The sequence below is a fragment of the Aspergillus pseudotamarii genome (genome assembly GCF_009193445.1).
Source record: "Aspergillus pseudotamarii strain CBS 117625 unplaced genomic scaffold BDV38scaffold_105, whole genome shotgun sequence".
Classification (NCBI taxonomy): Eukaryota; Fungi; Ascomycota; class Eurotiomycetes; order Eurotiales; family Aspergillaceae; genus Aspergillus; species Aspergillus pseudotamarii.
The window spans coordinates 64,164-88,498 of record NW_022475119.1 but is presented as its reverse complement, the minus strand read 5'-3'; the positions used below and the strand labels follow the sequence as shown (position 1 = coordinate 88,498).

The following is a 24,335-nucleotide window of genomic DNA, read 5'->3' as shown; positions in this document are numbered from 1 at the left end:
AGAAAATTACCCCCCAAAAATAATACAAGGGGAGAAAAACCCACTGCGCCCGAACCACCTGCGACGGTGTCAAAGGAACAGAGGACGAGCACACGATGATTCCCCAGGGAGAAATGGGATTCTTCCAACGTCAACTCGATAGAAATGTTCAGCTATACTGGAATCTGGGGAAGAGCCAAGCGGATGATTTGTTTGGGATCGCAAGATCACCGGCGTGGTTCTTTTTTCGCCCTTTTTTCGATTTTTTTCGATTTTTGAATTTTGAATTTCCATTTTTTATTTTTTATTTTTTTAGCTTCCCTCCGCATCACGTGATGAATGGCCATGCTGGCCATTCATCGCTCAGCCACACCACTCGATGGACTGCCGTCACGACAAAAATACGAAAGGCGTGTCAGTTGAGGGCGGCGGAGGGAATGCGCGATATCTCGGCCAGAAGAGGTGTGTCAGGGTCGAGATGAATATTTCTCTCTTTTTTTTTTCTTTCTCTCTTTTCGAAACAAAAAGATTTCCGGAAGCAGAAAAGGGTTGTGGTCTGCACTAAAGAATAAGGTCCTATGGGCTAAAAATCAAAATTAAAATAAATCAATAATATTTTTTTTTATTATTTTTCTTTTTTTTTTATTATTTATTAAATACTTGAAATAGTAAAAATAAAATAAAACAATTCAGAATACATCTCCATATTATATCACTGACAGACCCTTTCCGCCTATAAGATCTGAATCTTTCATTTAAGCTTATATTAGCAAAAATGTCCGGTTCGACTGTGCATTTCTTTTTCGACTTTTTTCTTGCTTGGTTGAAGGTGGTTGAAGGCATTATCCACGATCCTCGAAACCTTCAACTACCGCAACACACCTACACCCACACAAAAATTAAAAATTAAAAATTACAATAAAAAAATAATAATAATAAAAATAAATTAAAATAAAAAGATTTCAATTTGAGAACCAGAATGTAACATGAATAAAACCCAATCTTATCTTCCCCAGTAGTCTAATTTAATTTTATTTTTTTACTTAAATGTGCATTAGGATTTATGAAATTATATATATTATCTAAATATTTTCTTCTGTCCACCAATTTCGCTAATTGCATGTACACAGTAGTATACAACTTAAACCCGCATCCTATTCCGATCGGGTGCCCAATATATAAATATATATAAAAAAAATAAATAGATAAATACTACAACCGATCCTACAAAAATACACTGTACACTATCGATCTACTATGCAGCCTTAGTCGTGTCTTTGTCCTCCTCTTTGATTTTCAGGTTCGCCAAACACGGCGCAACAAATAACTGTCCGGATACCACTCCCTTGAGCGTCCCAACGCTCACAACAACCCATAACACAACCACACAAAGCGAGACAATCTACCAGATATTAGTGCGAAATTCACTGACAAGAAGCGTAACTGAGATCATACCGTCCCGAGAATTTTAAAAAACTCCGACGGCAACTCTGTGCCCATTTCACAGGTACAGGTGGCGAAGACGCCCAGGGGAAAGGTGAACCCCCACCATCCGATGTTGAATGGAAAGCTCTTGCATCGAACAATGGATGCTAAAGCGAAGAACAGCCAGACAAGTGCGAAGGCCCAGAGAATCAAAGCGATCAGGAAACCTACCGTGTAGAAGACGTCGCCCGATGATGCCTGAAGTGTGTGCGTTTGAGGGAAAATGGTCTGCGCCGCTTTACCCAGTTTCAAAATCCTACCAACGTTACCATCTGCATGTACTCGGCTGGGGAGAAGTGCCCTTACCCAAAACCGCCTTGGCTTAATGGGCCTAGAGGCAAGAAAACGCTGACGATCACCGCCTTGGGCGGAATCTTATGCAGAGTCAGTCGCTGTAGGTAGATCACCATGACCATCATGGCCAGTGGAAGTCCAATTCCCCACAGGACATATGAAACGATCACAGTCCAGAGCGCATGCTGCGGATTGGAGAGAACACCCGCCACAATGCCGCCGGATGATCCGGCAACGACACAGCTGACAATGGGGAGGAGCCAAACCGCAGTCATGGAGGAGAGTTGCGTTTCGCCTCCATGGGCCATCCTAGGATGCATTTAGTGTAACTCAACTCGCTGTTTGGAGGGGGACATGTAGCGTACAATAAAAATGGCAGTGAGAGAGCGGTAATGACAGAGAGGACGGCATCAAATATCCACATTCCCCAGGCGCAGTTCTTGGCCCATTCACCCCAAGCTGGGACGCAGACGAAGCAAAACATATTGACGATAGTGGCAAAGCCCATTGGAAATGTCCCGAGGAACATAGACTGAACCGGATGGGTAATCATCACAGTGAAAATCTCCGGGTACAACGAGTACCGGAGGACGGTGATGATACATCCTATCGCGAAGAGAAGAATGTTGAAGGCGAAGATCACAACAGAGATCCAGTAGAGCCATTCGCCGTTATAGGGTAGGGTATTTAGTAGGATTGACACGATGCCCGTGCCCATCGTGACTGAAAACCACCTGTATCCAAGGTTTAACAAGAATGTTCTCCCTGCGGAAAGAATTCAGGGCTTACGAAGGGGTGAAATTGCGAACAACCCTCCTCCAGCCCATATCATGTTTTGTGAGCTGGGGTTGCCTTAAACTTCCGTTTGGACTATCCATGACTCGATTTGTCGATGTTCAGTGAGCTGTTTGATGTCTGGGTGAGGGTTGCCGGAGAGTTTTATGGACTCGGAGACATCCGTTGCCACCCGTTCGTTACCTAAAATAATCATTGACATTGGACTTATGACGCCTACCATCTTTGTAGAGTTATGTACAGATTAGGTAGATGCCCCAGTTTTACCTCTACAGCTTAGTTTGTGAGTCATTGCTGTTCACTCTTGGATTTCTATATGATAATCTTATCCGATGACATAACAACTCGGCCGAGAGCATCGGCGACGGTTGCGGGAACCACGAAAAGAGGTCAAACTGAAGAGAAAGAATAATCTGCAAATGTAAGTAATAAGGGGAGGTATCTATAAAATAGGAATCTTATGCGGAATCAGTTTGTTGCCTGGATTTGTATATCCTCTCGACCCTTTGGCGCATGTCTACTCGCTGAAAGGTGATGTATACTAAGGACCATAGGTACACGCACTAAGCCAATGAGAAGAGAAAGACGTACCTAGAGGAGCCACCCACTACTTTTCAGAATCTCCTAGCCGCAATATAAACAGTTACCCTGACGTGTGGTGAGTTTGACTTACCCATCTTGATTGATGACGCACAGGCTATACTCATGAAATATGTTTATTTATTTGCAACGAAATATGACCGTGCATCCTCAGACGAGGTTCATCTCCTCACCTTCGATTGAGTGATAACATGACATATATGCATACACAACTCCCCAGGAGAGGTGTTCTATGAGGTGTATAACATTGCACTCATATCTCAGCAGTTAAAGAAGGGCTTGGGGGACCTTAGTCTCACCAACAAGTTATTGCCCACTGCGAGACTTTCCGATCTCTTCAAATGAGATTACATCGTTCCAAATACCCAGATATAGAGTGCCTCGCATGCCTCAAACAGCTCATATCCCCGTGTCATATTATCTACTTCTGACCAGCTAAAGATGCTGCTCAAGCTTATAGTTCTTCGCTGGGTAGAATCGTAAGTAATTGCCCTGCGGTCTTGTCCAACAACATAACCATGTTTTCAGAGGAGGATGTTGAATGGTTTATGTACTTGTACTTCACGCAACAGTAATAGCAGACTTTCACTTTTGTAGCATATTCATTAGATACAATGATTTGCCGAAGGCAATGGACACACCATGGCATCCCCAGCAGTGAAGACTCAGTCTAAGTCTAACTGAGTAGCTTAGCTTAGGAACAGCTCGAATGCGAGAAATTGGCATGTACTTTTGCAAATTTGGGATAAACGTAAAGGGACTCAAGCCTTCTTGGTGAGATTGTTGTGGGTAAAAAGGGTAAGGCTAATTGGCTCGTGCTACGGGTTTGTGATAACCATGATTTCACGGTTGGATGATACCGATACCGAAGACATGCGTACGGAGTAGAAGAACGTCTCTCTGCAAGCCTTTCAATTAGAGAGCGAACAGAGATCGTTAGCCAACCGTTGCTTAATCTCGCTTACAGATCGCTGATGAATCCACCACTCAATCTACATACATAGCAGAGGCACTGTACTATGTCTAGATTTAACTGATGGAGACCACCCCTTTACGATTCATGGGCTCTGCATCTAATCTAGTCCTGGGTCCGATTTTACTGTGCCAAAATCCCGCTGATCGGCCCATTTGACACGACGAACAGCCGCGTGCGCGTCAGCTCCGACATGATCATCGCCCCGATACCCTAAGAGTTGCAGTGGAGGATCCACCTGCTTTATCCACCAACGGCATCAATATCGGCAGTGATATTTTACACCTCTGAAAGCCTTTGCTTTTGCCCTGAATCATGTACTAAAAGCTAAGCATTCTCAAACGCATCCTATTGTTTCATATAAACGAGTAATTCGCGTTCTCGATGTCAGACGAAAGATGATCCGCCACAATAGGGGATAAGCTCCAAACACTTACTCTGATCTTGCACCGTTTAATATCCCGTTGCATGATTTTAAGGATCTCTATGGGGCTGTCAGGAGTCGTGACCTTGTAGAATTATATCTGTACATACAGGGGGCTGGAATGGTATTTTAAGTCGAGAGCACCCGTGTCGCATCTAATAAGGCCGTCTTGCCGTACCAGAGCCAAAGAACCAAACAAAACAGAGTCCAAAAATGATCACAATGCACTCTCTATCACTTATCTCTCTCGCCCTCCTCTCCCCGTTGCTGGTCAACGCCCAACTCTCAGGCCATGTCGGACCCCTGACCTCCTCTAGCTCCAAAGCGAGCACCAAAACCTGTAACGTTCAAGACTACGGCGCCAAAGCCGACAAGAAAACCGACATTGGCTCGGCCATTGAGAAGGCATGGGACGACTGTGCCGAGGGCGGAGTAGTCTACATCCCATCGGGCGACTATGCTATGTCTTCCAGGCTGAAGCTGTCCGGGGGCAAAGCCTCCGCGATCCAGCTAGACGGCATTATCTACCGCACTGGCAGTGACGGCGGCAACCTGTTCATGATCGAACATTCATCGGACTTTGAATTCTTCAGCAGTACATCCCAGGGTGCGATTCAGGGACTGGGATACGAATTTCACAAGGATGGAAGTCTAGACGGACCCCGGTTGTTGCGGTTCTATGAAGTGACAGACTTCTCGGTCCATGATGTTGCGCTTGTTGACTCCCCAGCTTTCCATCTGTCTTTGGATACGTGTAAGAATGCAGAGCTCTACAATATGGCTATCCGAGGTGGTGACTCCGGTGGTTTGGACGGGGTTGATGTTTGGAGTGAGAATGTTTGGGTCCATGATGTATGTTCTTATTTCCTACTTCATTTCTCTCTTCCCTTTGGTGCTTCTTCGTCCATCTTGTTTTGGATGATTTCCTTGAAACTGCGGCTAATGGTATATGCGTTTAGGTGGAGGTGACGAACAAGGATGAATGTGTCACAGTCAAGGTTGGTTTTCCCGGTATCTTTCGCACAACAGCTTATATCACTGACAGAATTACAGAGTCCCGCGAAGAACATTCTGATCGAGAATATCTACTGTAACTGGAGTGGAGGTTGTGCGATGGGATCGCTGGGTGCGGACACCAATATCAGCGACGTGGTGTACCGCAACGTCTACACCTGGAAATCTAACCAGATGTACATGATTAAGAGTAACGGCGGTAGTGGAAGTGTCTCGAACGTGGTATTGGAGAACTTTATCGGTATGTTTTGCGCTCCTTCTCATACCGGCAGAGCCGCATACTAATAGTAATGGCTGGGATGTCGTAGGTCATGGTAATGCCTACTCCTTGGACATTGACGGTGAATGGAGCAGCATGAGCACCGTATCAGGAGACGGTGTGCAGCTGAACAATATCACAGTGCGCAACTGGAAGGGTACTGAGGAAGACGGTGCGGCACGAGGGCCGATTAAGATTGTATGTGCTGAAAAGGCACCTTGTACTGATATCACTATTGAAGACTTTGCACTGTGGACGGAGTCGGGCGATGAACAGACCTACAGCTGTGAGAATGGCTTTGGAAGCGGATTTTGTCTGCAGGATGGTGATGGAACGTCTTCTTATAGCACAACCATCACTGAAACCACGGCTCCGACGGGATCCGATGCAGGCAGCATGTCAAATGATTTAAGTACCGCATTCGGAACGGACGCTTCGATCCCGATTCCGACTATCCCCACGTCGTTTTTCCCTGGTGCCACGCCCTACAGTGCCCTGGCGGGGGCTGCCTCAGGCAGTGCCGCAACAGCCACATCATCCACCGCCACGGCCTCTCGTTTCCGCCACCGTCGCGGGTCCCATTAATTAATTAATTATTAATTAAGTGTGGTCGGTGGAGATTCCCTCCCTCTTGCGGGGACGATATGAAGTCAACTCGACTCTCTTTTCTTAGTTGCTGCTTTTAATCCATTAGTCCGGAGTACTTCTTGTACCTTCTTCAATGCGACTTCGATCCATGTGGAGTCTATCAAAACATCTACGTGCTCTATTGCTCTCGTTCCCTCCTTAAGTCTGACTAAAACCGTCACCGATGTAGTCCACCTCATTTCCTGGTTGCCATTGCAATGCAACTCCGGCTGATGAAAGAGTAGCATCCAATCCCACTGTGAATGATACCATCGAAGCGGCTGATTCCGTCATTTAATACCACACCCACCAAGATGCGTCTTCAAAATAACGTGAGTCGTGCATTTTACTTTTGTAGATAGAACCCCCGTTGTACCCAGCATTATCCTCCCTTCCTCTCACCTCCATGTACTCGCCCGTGTAAGGGCGATTGCTTGCCCGAGTGACTTGCCTTACTCATTCGACTTTTAGAGATCGATGATAGACTATACACCCCTCCCCACCATGGACGACTCTACGCCCAAAGCCGACGAACCCGACCCTCCCTCTTCGCCGCGGCCACCGTCGTACGATGGCGCTGCGACGTCCATTTACCGAGCCAACGCCGATGTACTGAACCAAGCCCTTCAGGATATCGGAATGGGCCGATACCAGTGGCAGCTGTTCGCCGTCATCGGGTTTGGTTGGGCCAGTGATAATTTGTGGCCGATTGTCACCTCACTCATCCTCGTGCCTATATCTTACGAATTTGACGTCGCTCAACCGCCTCTGTTGACTCTCGCCCAGAATATCGGACTGTTGATCGGGGCGCTCTTCTGGGGTTTCAGCTGCGACTTTTTCGGCCGACGATGGGCCTTCAATCTTACAATCGGCATCACCGCCGTCTTTGGCCTGGCAGCTGCCGGGTCACCTACATTCGCGGCGGTTGGCGTCTTTGCGGCTTTATGGTCGGTCGGCGTGGGTGGAAACTTGCCGGTGGACTCGGCCATTTTTCTCGAGTTCTTGCCGGGATCACATCAATACTTGCTGACCGTCTTGTCCGTTAACTGGGCCCTGGCACAGCTGCTGGCAAACTTGATTGCATGGCCGCTACTGGGCAATCTGACCTGTGCGTCGGCAGAAACTTGCACCAGGGACAACAACATGGGTTGGCGGTATTTCCTCATCACCATGGGCGGGCTGGCCCTTCTCATGTGTATCGTCCGCTGCCTCTTCTTCACACTTTACGAGTCCCCGAAGTACCTCATGGGCAAGGGTCGCAATCACGAAGCTGTGACTGTAGTCCATGAGGTTGCTCGCCGCAACGGAAAAACGTCGGATCTGTCACTAGAAAGTCTGGATGAACTAATAACCCTCGAAGACGAGCAGCATGTCCCGCGCCAGGGTCTCAGCACGTCGGATCAGATGCGCATGCTGATGGAACCCCTCAGCTTTTCGCACGTCAGAGCACTCTTTAACACACCGCTGCGTGCCTGGTCTACCGGCTTGATGATCTTGATCTGGACTCTCATTGGACTCGGCTTCCCCCTCTATAATGCCTTCCTGCCTTACCTCCAACAAACCCGGGGCGTCCAATTTGGCGACGGCTCCACCTACACCACCTACCGCAACTCTCTCATCATCGCGGCTGTCGGCGTTCCCGGTAGTCTTGTCGGTGGCGCTATGGTTGAACTCCCCCGCCTGGGCCGGAAGGGAACCCTCACTTTCGCTGCCATCGCGACCGGGACGTTTCTCCTGGCGTCGACGACGGCGTCAACCTCGGAAGCACTTCTCGGCTGGAATTGCGCCTACAGCTTCACCAGTAGTCTGCTGTACGCCGTGCTGTACGCATACACCCCGGAGATGTTCGAAACCAAAGACCGCGGGACGGGCAATGCATTGGTTAGTGCCGCGAATCGCGTGGGAGGCATTCTGGCCCCCATTATCGCGATCTTCGCTACCGTACAGACGACGAGCCCGGTGTACGTGAGTGGAGTGTTGTTCTTAGTTGCAGGGTTCTTGGTGTTGCTTATTCCCTACGAAACGCGAGGGAAGTCGAGTTTATAGATTCTTTTCTCGTTCATCTACCCCTTGTTAACGTGGATGTTGAATTTTCGGGACGATCGGTCAGTTATAGAGGCCGATCGCCACACATAACATATCTTTTCCCCTGATGGATAGTTAATAATGCTTACTCTCGGATTTCATGAGATCGTATGGCCAATTTCAAGCGCTAGACAATGAAACAGAGACCTTGTCTCACTACATTCACAATGATTGTCCCAGTTCGAAGGTGCTTTGTCTTTCACCATCTAGGATACAAAAGTGAATTAATAGCTGGAAAATGAATACTAAATTCCTTAACACAGTCTACTCAACCTAGATATAGATTCGGCTGTGTGAACCTCCCCATCTGATAGCAGGCCTTAACGTTCGAACAAAAAAAAAAAAAAAAAAAAAAGAAAAAGAAAACCCCACTATAATGAAATGGTAGGAATGTCAGTTATTATACTCCCCCGCTCACCACCACAAGACTGTCTGAACTCCGTGTTTTTAACCCTTCTGGAGGATTCTTGCCAACTCGAGTTAGTAGAGAAGCATACACAAACAGTAAAATTATAGAGAACGCAAGCTATCTTTGTGTCTGGGGCACGCTCACTCGACTACGTGAGTAAATGTAAATTCACCAAGACGTTGACTCTACCAGATAAGATCCAATAGTGTTTTTTACTGATGATGCGTCGGATGAGGGCCATTTATTATACTAACTTTCCCTGACCAGGGAATTCTAAAAGTAGAGACGAAGAAATAGCATGGATTAATGTGCAAGGTACATTCTGGGGATGTGTTTGCATGGACTTTCTTCCATGGACTTGGCAATTTTATCTGATGTCGTTTTTCTTTTTCGGGGTTTCCTTTTTCTTTTCGTTGAGTGATATAATTTGGAAAGAATGAGTGAATAACAAAGGGAAGCTCCGTTGACAATTGATAGTACTCCATTCTGATATAAATGTAGACGAACCTTTGCAGTAGTGTATCAATGAGAAGGATGAGTGAATTTCATACCTAAACTGGTTTCACACCTTATAGAATCCCTTCCGGTTCCAGAATGAGATGTACTTCTTCAGCAACGGAGCATCCAAGGGTTGATACTGGATATCAGGCCGATCCTTCAATGCCTCGACCGTATTATCTGATCGATAATACGGGGTATACTGACTAACTTCCCAACGGGTCAATCGTCCGAGCACACGCTCCCGGAACATCGGTAACAGAGACGCCAGGGGTCCATCCGGTCGTTGCTTTGCGAAGACCTGCTCGACCCAGTCATTGTAGTCGACTATCTTCACTGGGTACCCTGCCTCGTTGATAACGCGGCAGGTATCTATAACAGTGACTGATTTTGATTGATCCGGGGATAGAAGGCTGTAAGATCGTCCTAGGTTCTCATTGGACGAGGCGATGTGCATCGCAGCGGAGATCACATAGTCGAGTGTCACATATTCTAGCCGTTGGTCCAGTCTAGGAAATGTGCCCAGTTGGATGCAACCGACTATAAACCGGGACATAAAGTCGTCTGGATTGCTATGTCCAGTGACGCTCTCGCCGATGATGAACCCCGGCCGGTAGATGACGGTGGGTAAACCTCGGTCACGCATGCGACGTACCATCGATTCAGCTGTCCATTGGCTGCCTGAGTACCCTAGGTCATACCGTACGGCTTGGCTGTGTGGCATCAAGGGTTCATCTTCGTAGAGCTCCTTGGTTCCCAGGATGAAGCCGGTTGGTCCCCAAGCGTCGATAGAGGAAAAGTAATGGAAGGCTTTGCGACGACCTGCAGCGGCCAGGCGGAGCGCGTTATAGGTGCCGATTACGTTGGGTCCGTGGTGTTCGCGGTACGATTCACAGAAATTCACTTTAGCCCCGATATGGAAGATTATAGATGCCCAATTGGCTAGCCATGTGAAGCGCTCTGTTCCTAAGGCTAGAGTGCTCTCGAACAGATCACCGTCAAGAACTATAAGCTTTTGCTCGTGTTCCGCGCAATCTGCCCACAAGTCGTAGCGTTCCAGGGCTCGTCGAATCCGGGTGGCTGCACTCACATTCTGCTTCGAGCGAGCCAGGCAAGCGACCTGCTTGACCGATGATCTGCATAGTAAATGGTGAAGAAAGTGCGCCCCGACGAAGCCGGTCACCCCTGTGATAAACACCCTTCCCTCATCTTCGGATTCCCAGTGGGGAATTAGTTCAATATCATCGACTCGACTTACGTCTTCTAACCACAGCCGTGTGTTATCAGGTGCATTGCATGAGACCCCAGACTCCATGAGTTCGATCAGCCGTGATAGACTTGATAATTTAGAATGACTGTAAAGGTCTTCCATCGTAACCATGCATCCTAGATGATCTTGGATCAACGCAAGAAGCGTCGCGGCTTGGAGTGACGTGGCTCCTAGATCGAATAGATCATCATGTTCGTGAATTTGTGATATGTTCAGAATATCTTTGCACAGGTCAGAAAGAATTGCTTTCTTGCCTTGTTTCTCTTCAGTGCCATTTTGAAGGGGTTTCTGTTCCTCGAGCATCTTAAGCCGGCCATCTATCAGCGCCCTGCGGTCCACCTTTCCGTTTGCTGTCAAAGGAAACTTCTCCATGAAACTCATAGCACTGGGTATCATGTATTGTGGAAGTCGTTTACGAGCCCAGTCCCTCAAGGCCTCTGGATGTACAGAGTCCGAGTCCTTCGGAATAATGAAGGCCACCAATGCTTCCATTGCATCAGTTGTTAATGGGGGCTGTCGAGCAACGACCGCTGCCTGAACTTCCTCGTGAGACTGAAGGATGCATTCAATCTCTCCTAGTTCTACTCGAAATCCGCGGAACTTGATCTGCGTATCTGACCTGCCCAGAAAGTCGAGGCAACGGGATTCAGACTGCCATGCACCTATGTCTCCAGTCCGATAGAGACGTATAAGATCATCATCATTATCTCTCGGGATCCCGAGATCCTGTTTACGTAAATGTATGAAGGAGTTTTCAGTCTCCGATGGCCGAGCCAAATACCCAGTGGATTGTTGAGGGCCTCCAATGCAAATCTCCCCGCGTCTTCCGCAGTCAACAATAGGCTTCTTATCTTCGTCTAGTAGGATGATTTCCATATCCCCCACGGGCTGTCCAATGCTGATCCGTTCACGGTGGGTTTCTTCAAGTGTCACCTCAAACATAGTTGTCAGTGTCGTGCATTCGGTAGGTCCGTATGTATTCCACAGATGGCGAGGAGGGCCTGTTTCTAGTACGTTCTTCATCGCCCGCGTATTGGCGACGTCGCCCGCTGTGAGAACATGATGTAACGATTCAAAGGCCCCAGGGGAAGTGAAAACAATAGTCTCAAATAGTGCCGCAGTGATAATGATGATAGTTACGTTCTGCTCCCTAAGGAACGCAGGGAGAGCATTCGGGTCGGTGGCCGCATGACGGGGAGTGACCACAATGGTTGCACCAGCAATCAGGGTGATCCAGATCTCGAATAAGCTGAGGTCGAAGCCAGGACTATTGAATTCTGCCACTCGGTCCTCTGGAGAAAGTGGTGTCACTGGAGTCTTTGTGGCAAGGTGCAAGATGCTACTTGCTTGGACCTGTACCGGCTTCGGTTTCCCAGTTGATCCAGATGTAAAGAGTATGTGGCTCCGGTTGACCTGAGGGCCAACCTTTGAATCGGTAACGACAGAGTTAGAGCACTTTTTGATATGACTGATGTAGATATGATTGAATCCATGAAGCGTCCGGCTTCCAGGAATGTCCATAATGAGATGCTTAGCTTGGACATCTTGTAACATGGACGTGATGCGGTCTTCTGGAAAGGACGGCTCAATCGGTACGCAGGTGCCCCCAGCCAGAAGGACAGCAAGTTGAGCAACGACTTGTAACCTCCCTGGATCGAGTAGAATTCCAACTGGCTCCTCTATGGCTATCTCAAGTTCTTCCATCAGTGTCTGAGCTAAAGTTTTAGACTCAGCAACCAGTTCACCGTACGTGAGGGTTGATGCTCCATCAATAATGGCGGTTGCACCGGGGGTTCGCTGAGCATGATCATAAATAATTTGTTCCATCATTGCAAGGCTGTAAGATAGAAAGTAAAGTTGAATGAGAATTTGCTGAGCTTTACTGACCTTGCAACTAGATGATACAACGTACCTGAGTTGGCAATGCACTTACACAAAGTACATTTGATAACTGATAGTTTAATGCTCGCGCCTCATCCAGCGCCTCATGGCTGATATGACTCACTATGCCGTAAGATAAAATGACGAAGCAAGGCTACCCTACCGGCTTCTTGTTATTATTGCTCGTTTTCTTGATTCAACTTCTGATGGTGTCACTATTCCTGCCCAATGTGGTGGCCAGGCGACTTTGAGTTTTCCACACTTATCATATTGAAGTTTGCTGTGGTTATCTAGACTAATCAAGCCTCATAGTCTTGGACTTACAACACTTTAGGGGGGCACACTTGTTGGGAGTGTAGGAAAATGAGGCATATGACCTAAGTCTTGTAGTGCGACTGGAAATGAGTAGAGCTAGGTCGTGCGTAATTCTCAGTCCTTGCTTGATCTTGAGCAGGCTGATCCAAGCCTAGGACCCAAACATATCTTTGCTGATCTAGTATTCCTTCTCTTGGATCCATCAGTAATAGCTCTCATACCACAATGCAGTGAATGTGGCTTTATGACCCTATTATGATGTTATACAGTTTATTCCTGGATGTACATTCACAATAAACAGGGGGGGGTGAAGAATTGTGGGGGTGATTCGTTTAGTGTGAGAGCTGATTTGTCTGTTGTCTCCTCAAATACTTATATTGAGTTCCGAGAGCTGCATGGTGGGTTCGCCATGTCACATAGAGAGCACCATTCCCTACGATCACTGGATAGCCACATGAGCAATTAACGTCTAGACTTCAAGCACTTTCAGGGATGCTTGAAAAACCTGCTAGGATCTTGGATATTGACAACAGGATTGCGTGTTGAGGGCACGGGCCCGTGAGTACAGTCATCTGGTGCCGTTACTCCGATACAAGAAAAACTTGAACCTATCAGGTCACCGACATGCCTCAATGGCACACGTGATGGGGCCTTCAGTGAGATTTGCCACGAAAGATATGACACGATCAGGTTGGTGTCCCAGGACTCAGCAGGATGTGACGCTATGAAGTACTCACGATTTCAATCAAGTTAAATGTACCGGAAAGATTGTTGCTTGTGATGCAGTCCAGTACTACTATATAAAGGTAGACAGGCTGCAAAGTATCGCACACATAGAAGCAGGTATCATTAAGACAACAATATGAGTGCGGGACTCGATATTCTCTGCCATAAGCTCCAGGCTGCGCTGGACAACCGTCGTGAGGAGGGTCGACTTATTGACCCTCCTTCTGCGGCTACTCTGGCTAAAATGACAGATTTTAGCTCTAATGACAGCCTCTCTCTGTCGTCCTCTGGTGCTCTATCGATGGCATTTTTGCGCGAGCTTCGGAAACACCCTAACTTCACTATCGGAAGCACCTCGTCACGAATCTTAGACGGTACCAAGCAGTATCTAGAAAACATTGAACGTGACTTGGCTCAGTTCCACCGTGCTGAGTCGGCTATGTTCTTTAACTCGGGGTATGATGCTAATGTAGCCGTTTGGTCTGCAATCCCACAGCCTGGTGACTTTGTCGTTTACGACGAATTTGTACACGCAAGCATCCATGACGGCATGAGACGAGGACGAGCCACGACTGTCCCATTCCAACACAATGATTGTGAATCTCTGCGAGACTGCCTGAAGGGCATCCAAGCTGGGCACCGTGCTGTTTCTGAAGGGAAACAAGTAGTCTTTATATCACTGGAATCTTTCTACAGCGTGGATGGTGACATAACTCCAGTTCTTGAGATAGTGAATGTTGTCCGTGACACTCTGCCGCGGGGCAATTATGTGCTTTCAATCGATGAGGCGCACTCCAATGGAGTTGTCGGACCAAATGGCTCGGGGTTCATCTGTCATTATGGGCTGGAGGATGTTTTTGGATTACGACTCCAGACTTGCGGGAAAGGACTAGGATCGACAGGGGGTAAGAACCATCGTGTCGTGCTTTGTATCTGGAATCTAACGAGAGAAAATAGCGGTATTATTGGCCAACGAAACAATTAAACTCGCGCTCCTCAACTATGGCCGCAGCGTCATTTTTAGCACAGCTCCTAGCTTTCTTACCGTGTTAGCCGTGAAAGCTGGCTATGATTTGTTAGCCAGTGAGGAGGGAGAAAAGGTTCGTTTAACCTTTTATACCAGGCTCTAACTGGCTAACTCTATATCATAGCGTCGACGCCGACTGCAGAAAAACCTGCAGTTCTTCTACCAGACACTGACGACAAGCGTTGAGTGGAAGCATGCAAAAGAAAAGGGTATTTTCTATCTTCCGACCGAGAAGACCTGGCGATCGGAGCCCTTCCTAGCCCCCATAGCTGCAATCGTGACCCAGCCAGGGAAGGCGAAGGAATTGGCACATCATTTACATCAGGGCAAGTATTGGGTAAACCCAATGAACTTTCCCGTGGTGCCTAAGGACAAAAATCGAATTCGAATTGTCATCCATGCTGACAATACCGAGGGCCAGATCGAAGGAATTGTTCGCTTACTTAGAGAGTGGGCCAGGGGGCAAATGAGACTTGATGAGAGAAAGTCGAGACCTGCCCTAATGTGAGGAGTTGTGCAAGTTAGATATTGGAAAAAAGTTCTTTTCTCTCTGTGTCTCTCTCTGTTTTTCTATTTTTCTGTTTTCGTGCCATGTGTTTACCCAATTGCCACCGTGAAATAAAATTGGGGATATAGCGGATTTGACGAAGCTTAATGCAGTCTTGGGCAGTAACTTGGGTGAACCAGGCAGGTATTCGGTTTTGAAGCATCCTCTGAATTCAAAATGCCATGGGTTGAGTCGATTTAAGCTTTGGAGGGACTGGTGCTTGGATGAGAGTTGAAGTAAGGATAAACCTTGAGTTCTTAGTATATTTAGTTAAATTGGTCATGTGCGATTCATCTCGTGACATATGAAACATTCGATTATACTCTGGGGGTGTTCGCTAGTATTTGGATCTCACTACATCGCTTCACCAGTTGCCCTGGTGACTTAAAAGGAACTTTGGTCAGATGGACCGTAATAGAGCATTCATACTATATGCTGGATTCACGTCTAAGGCAGCATAGCAGAGACTGGCTTGAATATCGTAACTGCGATTCGAATATAGATTGGACTGAACCCTTTTTGTGGTGGCATGTCGATCTCTACAGGAATAATCCTAGGAAGGCACTCTTGGGACTGATTGTATTTGGCCTAAGTAACTTCCACTGGCACGAAATTGAACTATGCACCCTGACATACTGCATCTAAGCTCTCTACTTATTGAAGTACTTGAATGTGATAGTGAGCTCTCCTAAGTTGTCTGCATTCACTTGTTTTGTTACTGCTTGTAGATATGGTGTGAAAAGCGTACTCCAAGCCGAAAAGAAAAACTTAGGGGAAGAATAAACAAAGAAGCATTTCAAATAAAGGACCAGGTCGCAATGACGCCATATAGGTATGCGGCATCACGTAAACGGTCAGGTCAAGGAAACTCATAAATGTTGTTTGCTCATCCGGAACGGAAAAGGAAAGGCAAGCCCGCTCTTGAATGACCTTAAGTTGTTTGGTATTCAAGATCAAGACCTCGGAGGCTTAGCTTCAGTTCTGATATCATGCAAGACAAGATATCCACATGACAGTTAGAAAAGTAATTCCCTCCTGGATGCCATGCTGGGGGACTAAGTTCACCTACTTTTGTCATAAGGTCACCAACCTACAAACTTACAAGAGGTGCTGTGTCATCTGGTGTGAGTAAACCATTCGAATGCCTCTGTAGAATCAAAATACCAAGCATAATTGGCCTGCATCCAGAAGAGCAACCGTTTTCTGCCGCAATGAGAGATTTTTGAAGGTCATCTAGCGTGGCAAATATATACGGATATATCGCTTCTCTCTTTCTGTTAATGTTATCTATTGGGCCTATCAGTAGCTATTTGTCAAGCAGCGGCGCAACTGGTTTTACCGATAATTTTCTGTGGGATTGGTAAACCTAGTGCCGGAATTGAATCCGTGGCTTGGCTTATAGCGATCCTTGTTGCCTGTTTAAAGAGAGCAGGCAGCTTTAAAGCCCAAGATATCCACACCCATAACAGCAAGTCTCTCGAGTATTGTGTTGGAAAGTCCTGCTCTAAGCATTCAATCCACGTATCCGCGAAAAATTGCAGGACATCGAAGCACTGATAATAATCCACCAAAATAGTGATCTTTGCAAGTAATTCAAGGCTAACCGTTCGAGGAACTTGGTGGTGCTTGCAGTGACAGATTCTCAACAGAATTAGAAAGGCCTCGAGATCCCAACCGTCCGCAGTGATATTGACTGAGCCTGCAGTGCGGAGTGTAATGCCCTCCTTCCAAGTTCCATCAAGGGCGCTTTTGAAGACTGACGACACAAAGGTGAGGTGGCTTGCAGAAACTAAGATGCGGAACTCTTGGTTTTGAGACGTCTTGCACTTTTTTGGGGGTTTGGATTCCTCACTGGAACCAGCAAAGGGCTTATCTGCGTTCTGTAAGATGATCATTACATTTTCTGCCTGGATCGAGCTATGGGTTGCATTGCTCCCTGACTCCAATTTGGCAGATGTGAGTGATCTATAGATACAGAAAAGAGAAGAAAGAAGATCGATAAGCTGTTCCATAGAGAACTTTGCAAGTAAGCTAACTTGTGTTTTACCGGAGTCCAGGCCAGTTCATGCGCCCTGTTGTGTTTCCACAGCTCTTCCTGTCAACCAACAAAGTGAATATCCTCTCCGTCTTGACCCCAGGTGGGTGAATAGTGAGGATTTTCTCTACACGTCCCCTTTCCGACAAAGAACTAGTCTATACGCACATATCTTGCAGTGATATAGAGATAGAGATCAAAGAATGAGTAGAATTCAACACCTAAAGTTTTTCCAATCTGTGAGCAGCTTTACGACGAAGCAAAAGCAAAGGCGCAACAGAGTTAACCGTCCAAAAGCATTAGTATAACGCCACTAAGAAGGTCAAGGAAGCAAAGCCAAAAAAGCAAAGCAAAGCAAGCAAAATCAAGGAGGCATGACGAATTTCGTGGGTGGAAATATCCTCTTCCGACCGTCAGGGCTTGATGAAAATACCCTCTTCCTTCCACTTGCCCTCCGTGAAGGACGCAGTGCCGATCGCTCCCTCGGGTTCGACCATCTTGTAGAACAAGATGATCTTGTTGCGATACACCATGGCATTGATTCCAGCGTCCCCATAGACTCTCCGGACAACATCAATAGTTTTGCCGTCGACGTAGTCCCGCAGTCTCATCTGATCATCGGCGTAGAGAATGTGGTTCTTGCCTTCGTAGTGTACAGAAGCCAACGGAGTCCTGACCATGACTCTGCTGCCCTCAAGCACTTTTCCCTTGTCTAGATAAGGGACAGAGGGTCAGCCTTGCTAGAAATAAGGGGGTTTGGGGAGGTATCAACTTACTCTCCCAGCGCCTGCGTTCGGCCTCATACCTCCACCACTTGATATTCTTGTCATGATCCTGGTGATACAGGTCCACGTTCTCCCGAGTAACAATGCATGCGAGGTGCGTTCCAGGAAGCGAGAGGGGCTCGTCCGAAAGTACGTGCTCCAGGTGGAAGTTACCCTTATTGTCCCGGCGAAGTTCAGTAATGGGTGACTTCCCATGCTCCTCACGGCTGTTACTCCATCAGTACTGGTAACATGATGGATAGTCTATGGTATAATTCGCACCTTACGAAGAACACCAACTGGGTTCCCTGGGAGCTTTCCCGCTCGAAGCCCCTCTGGGATACACCACTGGTGATCCGTGAGTTTTCTGCGGCATGGCCCGGAGGCTTGGGCGCGTCTTCCCACTTGTCCGAAGAAACCCGTCTGACCTTTTCAACCAAGTGTCCTTCTTTGTTGAGATAGATCATGTGGATCTAGGGGTTGTTGTTAGTAGGACTGCAATTTTCAATACTCTGGTGTATTCATACCGTGGAATGTTTGTCATAGTTCATGTCCTCTTTGACGAAGTAGGCAGTCAAAGGGGAGCCGCCACTCTGCGCGTCTGCCGCGACTTGCACAGATGTCTGCGTGGGAGGGCCACCTTCCTCAGAGAAGGCCTCGACAATGTAGCCAGATCTTTGGTAGAAAAGGTACAGGTTCTTGTCATCGGTGGTCAGACCGGCAAGATCGGTGCTTCCAAGAGAAGACATGACGATTGAGCTTGAATGGAGATATCTGCTGTTGATTTTGATCTTGTTTATTATGAAGATTTGAGAGGACTTAGATAAAGAATAATTGGCTAGAATAGAGGATATTTTGACTGGTATATATAGCCACTGTTTTCTGAACGTTTGCGTCTCATGTTTGCAGGGTATGATCCGGCCATGGAACTTATACCCGAGCATACGTCAAAATAGAGTAAAAGATATGTCTGGATTGGGCACAAACATACGTCAACTATAGGTGTGGAACTGCCTAGACGCCAATGTCTGAAGTCAATTCATCACTTAGGGACCGTAGCTCTGTATTTGCAGACACGTCAGGTGATAGGATGAGGAAGGTGTTGGGTTGCCCCAACCGGCAGAGGGAAGATGCCACATGTTATAGATGATAACTCAACAAAATTGCAACTCGAGTACCCAAAGTTACCATGGTCAAGGAATCTCTAAAGCTGGGGAGTCGGGTACCTAGAGCAGCGTGAGTGCATATAGTGATCTTTAGCCATTGTAACTATTAGCAATATGGGGCAGGCTTCACAACTCATTCTGGTTCTGCTTGGTGTATGTACCTATTAGATCGTGGCATACTTGGTGAAATCATAGCATCAATAAGCGATTCCTGTATTCCGTCCATGACCTTCACCAGTACAGACCCTCCTTCATCTCCTCTATTTACGGAACCGCGGGGATCTGTGAGGCAATGTCGAGCACTAATACCTTATACCAAGGCCGTACCAAAGAAAGGGATTCTGAAGAAACGTTATGATAGCTTGAACCACGGGCATCATCGTGAATAGCATATCATAAAACAAGAACAATACAATATACAGAACATAAAGCTACGCTTATAGCACAATAATGGAACCAAAATGTGGGGAAGCGTAAGCGGCAGAAGAGGAAAGGCTACCATCGGATGTTGTCAAGCAAAATATTCATATAGCCAATTGGGGGTTCTGGAATCTGATTGACCCAATTACTCCAATACATTTCCCCATGCGCTCTTTCGCCAATAATGTCAGTCCCCCATACAGGATCATGAACCACACCTTAAAGGTCAGGAAGTATGTCCCGATAGCTTTGCACTTGCCTGGAGCCTTGTCACTTTAGGCCTTTTGACCGGTTGCCATCGGGTAAGATTGCAGTACTATCTGTACATGACTTCAGGATAACGTCGCCTCCCGTCGTGGCACAATCTCATCAAAGTAGGTATGTACATGTATGTTGTAGGCATTTATGCTCTCCTATGGCAGATGATGGCACTTCTTCTACGCTTGCAATTCTTTCGTACAAAATGGAAAAGATACCCAACGTTTCGTAACCCGGATTATGCTCTTCATCGTCATGTCGATCATCACAGTCCTTGTGCAGGTTTCTTTTATTTCTTCATTCCTGCCCTGGACCTAGCACTTTAGGCATAAGATTATTTGATTCAAAATGAACGGTTCTTATATATAATGATTAGGCAGTGATAGAAGATATGTGTCCAGTACCCCAATAACTTATTTTTTGAAGCTTTTCTTCATCGTTCTATATACTACAAATGGTCAGATTGAGCTATATGCAGAGTGTTCAGGATACAGCACTGCCAAATGGGGGTCAGTCAAAAGAGGCCCTTCAGAGTTTAGCATTGAGCGCAGACCTTTTGTCCTCATCGTCGAACCGCAAGACAAACGTCTCATCCGGGTTCTTCGGCCGGCCAAAACGCACAGTCGCCTCTCGGCGGGCATGATCGTACATGATGTTGAACAAAGTGGCGCCCCTGCTTTTACCTTCCTCGTATGCTCGACATATGCTAAAAGGGTAGTTGTCTTCATCCTCCCAGAGACGGGAAAATGCCTCTTTGGTACCATCGAACCCGTCGAGAAGATTTTCCATCCGCTGATGGCGACTCCACGAGTCCGGTAAAGGGTCGAGTTCTTTCGCATTTTCGCCGTGGCTGAGCAAGCAGTGGTTGGTGTGCACTAGCCTGCCCTTCGCGTCGAGCACCTGCTTTCGGAGGCTGATTGGGGAGAATTCCAGCCCGTATGCTTCCTGCCCGTTGCCCACCATGATGAAGGCGCTGGCAGCCATTCCACCTTGCTCCACTATCCGGTCATAGGCCTGGGAGGGGGACGTGCTCTCAAGCGCCATGCGGAGGGCAAGATGCGAAGGAAGTCCAGTGGGCCGAAGACCTTGAAGGTGAAGAGCATTATAGTTGACGGCAACTCCCGCACTGTTAAATCCAACCTTGCCGATAATTCCAGCTTCGGTGATCATCTTGATGGTGGGCAGGCCGGGCTGACGGATGGTCAACTGGATCAGATTCTCTTTGGTGGCGGAAAAGAACTAGAACTCAGGAGAGAATGGAAATGCAAATGTCAGCGGCCGATTCGACAAGATGGGATTGAGAAGGAGCAATGTCTTGACGTACATCCCAGTTCTGGCCCTGTAGTGCCCCATTGGGAAGTTTACAATAGACGGTGGTACAGCCATCACGGGCTTCGACAAGGCCATACGCAAATTCTGTGCGGGTATTGAGCATGACAATCTCGGAGACATCGCGTTCGGCGCCTTTTGCGATACCTTTGGTTTTCACGAGTCCCCGTCAGCATGATAGAGAAGGTAAGAAGACAGAAGCGGCACTCACCGCGAATCTCCTCGTAATATCTGGGCCATCTTTTCTCAATCACGCTTCCCAGCTCCGCGAGAATCTGCTTAAGCTCGTCTTCCGTCTTCTTGGTTTTCCCTCGGATGAGACCGACGGCGAAGTTAATGGATTTGGCGATCACAGCTTTGCCGGTCGAGCCATGTTGGTACCCAATCTGAACCGGATCAGAACTTAGCTGATTCCATGAAGAGTTGCCACGTTCAGCAAAAGACCTACCTCGAAAGGGGTGCCTTGGCAAGTAACCTGAAGCATCTTGGGTGTGGGCCGTAGTTGGACAGAAAAAGATGAAAAACGTAGCGCTTGAGTTTGATTATCGCGGTGGAAATGCGCGTTGAGACATATTAATTTGTTTTGTCGGTCCACCTTACTACAACTCAAGGCCCAATGTTGTAGCATGAGGGTGCCCAGTATACTTGAATGGGGCTTTGCCTAAGATAGCCTTTGATAGATCGGTAGGCTAAAATGGCCTTTGTTTGTCCGGACCCAAGTGGAGCTCAACACGAGGTATCCACTACTAGTTAGTATTCAATTTAAATAAATCCATATATTCCGCGTTCTGCAGACTTTTCTCGATTAGGGTCGCATTTTGGCAACCCTCAACACCAATCAGGAGCTCTCGAAATCGCCCTGGTTCTCTTATTCGAAACCTAACATCTCGGCACCTGCGGTGGCATGTTTAGCCAAGAAAAAAAAAAAAAAAAACAAACAAAAAAAGTCATGGTGAAGCACGCAGTGGCAAATGCCAAGGTGATGGCTTCGGCAAATTGGAGCTGAAGAAAGCATTGTCTTAGGTAACCCATTGGCGACCTCATTTTGACAAGACAAGAAGGACAGGTTGGCCTTTCTAAGTGGAATTGGTCTTTTACTGGATGGAGCGATCGGCCGCGGCATAAACTATATTCGACGAATACGAAAGATGTGGACATTGTTGCATTAATGTATTCACTTGGTACCTTCGGCTACTTCTCGTCTTAGGTCTGACCGTTCTTGTTAATCAGACTAACTAGGCCATTCTGCAGATACTGGCCGTAGGAGATTGGCTCCTTGTCGGTCTTGCCGTCGGGGTTACAAGGGTCCCACGGCTGGACCGTCTCGTCAAAGCCCAAGTTGACAAAAAATGGAAGAGATTGGCGCTCCTCGTTCACCCATTTGACCCGGTGTATGGGGGCGGGATAGTAGTTATTGGTGATGTGTGCCATGTAGCTGCCGCAGTTGATCAGGTAGCCGGTGTCGTCCGCCTCAATGTCAAGGTATCCCTGAGGGGTCTCCACTTGTAGGTTTTGCACGTTGGACTGGTACAGGACGGTGATGAGCGATACATCCTCATGCCATTCAAAACTTAATTTGGTCCCATCCGCGGCTGTCTTGATCGCAGCTGGTGGGTAAGGGTCTAGGAATGGGTAGCGGATGAGAACGACCGAGGAGAGCGCGTCGTCCTTCTTGAAGTGGCGGCTAAAGAAGTCCTCCTCCTTGCCCAGTGCCAGAGCATAGCCTCGCAGCAATGCCGTTGAGAGTCCGAACACATCCCAGTAGTACTGCTCAGCGAAGTCGCGGAAGCCCGGATGCTTCGTCTCGTCGGGCCACACGTTGACCTCATGAGTAGGCGTCTTCGATTGGATGCGAGGGTGGTCGCTCTTGAAGTTAGGGTTTAGATAGCAGAAGGATTCCACAGCCTTTTTGCCTGGGACAGACAAGTAGTACCCAGCCCGGATCTGGTCCTGGTGCGCCTTGTTGTAGGCGCGAATAGCGAGGTCCCATTTCTCATCATCTGTGATGGACATGTGGAACTCCTTGGTCTTCTGCGAGAGTCGATTCACATCGATTCCATGGTTGACCGCATAGAAGAAGCCGGTGTCGCGCGAGGCAGCGTCAATTGCGCGCGCGACCCTCATTTTCTCCTCTAGATTGTTGCCAAACAAGGGCGACACATCAATCTTGGGGACATTGGCTTTGGGGGTGGAAGCCATGGTGTGCAGAAAAAAAAATACGGTAGGATTCCAATGATTATAAGCGGCCACGAAGAGAGGTATAGCGAGGGGAAATGGAGGTCAGATTTCTCTCAGAGGACAACGAGTGACGAGCACAATCGTAAAGAAGGTCACCTCTTTCTCTACGTCTGAAAGGGCCACAGAAGGGGTTTTACGCTGTGGCCACCTCAAGACCATATCTATTAGCCCTAAGGTTTCATTGCGCGATGGTTCTGCGGGGGCCAACATGAACTGTTAGCCGGATAACGAGGTCAATCGTCAGAGAGTGCTTACAGATCTGGATGCTTGACCAATCTGCATCGCGACATCTGTTATTATGCAAGAGGCGTCCCCTTCCCCCTTACCCCCCACCCTTAGCTGCAAGAACACAGGTGCCGTAATAGAAACGGGGCCGGGGATGTTCGAGTAATACGGCTGAGTCCTTACACCTGGTGGATCTGCCAAGCCTCAAAGGCGAAAGACAGATATACCAACGATGCCTATGCTCCAGGGTGCAGCAGCACACATTCACATGGCGGCACCATCTTGACCCATTGGAGCAAGACATGGACCCGTCTCATTCTTTGCACTTCCTGCAATCAGAATCAGCCGTGGTCTGGACTGTGCAGTCCACCCCTTGTAGCATGACGGCGCGGGGCTGTTCCTGTGGATTAAATCTGTGGGGCGATCTTCCGCTGCGACGTGGAGATACTTGACGGCGAAGGAGCAAATGGCATTTGGTCTACCGTGGACCGGCATCTCCACCCTGTCTTGGGTTGGGAGGGGAGACGTCTAAAGTAGCACAAGTGTTTTTTTGTTGGAAATGGACCAAGTAGAGAAAATACCTGCGTAGCGAGAGATGAACGTAGCCAGCCCAATATAAATTATTTCCCCCATGGTGTCTAATTGTTTGTTATGGCGTCTTTTTTTAACTACTATTGTAGCATTGCCCTTGT

General features: G+C 47.6%; 9 protein-coding genes across 9 annotated transcripts; 3 read left to right on the top strand and 6 right to left on the bottom strand.

Moving 5' to 3' along the window:
* Window positions 1-1,234: 1,234 nt before the first annotated feature.
* Window positions 1,235-2,590, bottom strand: BDV38DRAFT_275842 (TDT family transporter; the record flags this gene model as incomplete). Its single annotated transcript, XM_032058097.1, has 5 exons — window positions 1,235-1,381; window positions 1,435-1,720; window positions 1,771-2,067; window positions 2,124-2,519; window positions 2,568-2,590. The coding sequence occupies 5 exons, from the start codon at window positions 2,588-2,590 to the stop codon at window positions 1,235-1,237; spliced, it is 1,149 nt and encodes a 382-aa protein (XP_031907643.1).
* A 2,182-nt stretch (window positions 2,591-4,772) lies between these two features.
* Window positions 4,773-6,408, top strand: BDV38DRAFT_288575 (RGase A; the record flags this gene model as incomplete). Its single annotated transcript, XM_032061065.1, has 4 exons — window positions 4,773-5,402; window positions 5,510-5,548; window positions 5,604-5,805; window positions 5,873-6,408. 4 exons carry the CDS (start codon window positions 4,773-4,775, stop codon window positions 6,406-6,408), a joined length of 1,407 nt encoding a protein of 468 aa, XP_031907642.1.
* Window positions 6,409-6,466: 58 nt separating this feature from the next.
* On the top strand, window positions 6,467-8,825 carry BDV38DRAFT_16448 (putative sugar transporter). Its single transcript, XM_032051846.1, has 2 exons — window positions 6,467-6,782; window positions 6,922-8,825. The coding sequence occupies exons 1-2, from the start codon at window positions 6,714-6,716 to the stop codon at window positions 8,494-8,496; spliced, it is 1,644 nt and encodes a 547-aa protein (XP_031907641.1). The 5' UTR covers window positions 6,467-6,713; the 3' UTR covers window positions 8,497-8,825.
* Window positions 8,826-9,171: 346 nt separating this feature from the next.
* BDV38DRAFT_16376 (uncharacterized protein) lies at window positions 9,172-13,274 on the bottom strand. Its single transcript, XM_032051834.1, has one exon. It carries the CDS (start codon window positions 12,540-12,542, stop codon window positions 9,507-9,509), a length of 3,036 nt encoding a protein of 1,011 aa, XP_031907640.1. The 5' UTR covers window positions 12,543-13,274; the 3' UTR covers window positions 9,172-9,506.
* Window positions 13,275-13,770: 496 nt separating this feature from the next.
* Window positions 13,771-15,169, top strand: BDV38DRAFT_288572 (aminotransferase class I/II-fold pyridoxal phosphate-dependent enzyme; the record flags this gene model as incomplete). The annotated part of the gene is made up of 3 exons (XM_032061064.1): window positions 13,771-14,539; window positions 14,592-14,734; window positions 14,786-15,169. 3 exons carry the CDS (start codon window positions 13,771-13,773, stop codon window positions 15,167-15,169), a joined length of 1,296 nt encoding a protein of 431 aa, XP_031907639.1.
* A 1,018-nt stretch (window positions 15,170-16,187) lies between these two features.
* On the bottom strand, window positions 16,188-17,419 carry BDV38DRAFT_16337 (uncharacterized protein). Its single transcript, XM_032051828.1, has one exon. It carries the CDS (start codon window positions 17,218-17,220, stop codon window positions 16,522-16,524), a length of 699 nt encoding a protein of 232 aa, XP_031907638.1. The 5' UTR covers window positions 17,221-17,419; the 3' UTR covers window positions 16,188-16,521.
* A 237-nt stretch (window positions 17,420-17,656) lies between these two features.
* On the bottom strand, window positions 17,657-18,756 carry BDV38DRAFT_275837 (uncharacterized protein; the record flags this gene model as incomplete). The annotated part of the gene is made up of 4 exons (XM_032058096.1): window positions 17,657-17,955; window positions 18,020-18,234; window positions 18,290-18,480; window positions 18,535-18,756. The coding sequence occupies 4 exons, from the start codon at window positions 18,754-18,756 to the stop codon at window positions 17,657-17,659; spliced, it is 927 nt and encodes a 308-aa protein (XP_031907637.1).
* A 1,623-nt stretch (window positions 18,757-20,379) lies between these two features.
* BDV38DRAFT_275836 (Acyl-coenzyme A:6-aminopenicillanic-acid-acyltransferase 29 kDa subunit) lies at window positions 20,380-21,664 on the bottom strand (the record flags this gene model as incomplete). Its single annotated transcript, XM_032058095.1, has 4 exons — window positions 20,380-21,090; window positions 21,176-21,327; window positions 21,392-21,566; window positions 21,629-21,664. 4 exons carry the CDS (start codon window positions 21,662-21,664, stop codon window positions 20,380-20,382), a joined length of 1,074 nt encoding a protein of 357 aa, XP_031907636.1.
* A 719-nt stretch (window positions 21,665-22,383) lies between these two features.
* On the bottom strand, window positions 22,384-23,379 carry BDV38DRAFT_288569 (uncharacterized protein; the record flags this gene model as incomplete). The annotated part of the gene is made up of 1 exon (XM_032061063.1): window positions 22,384-23,379. The coding sequence occupies one exon, from the start codon at window positions 23,377-23,379 to the stop codon at window positions 22,384-22,386; it is 996 nt and encodes a 331-aa protein (XP_031907635.1).
* Between the last annotated feature and the right edge of the window lie 956 nt (window positions 23,380-24,335).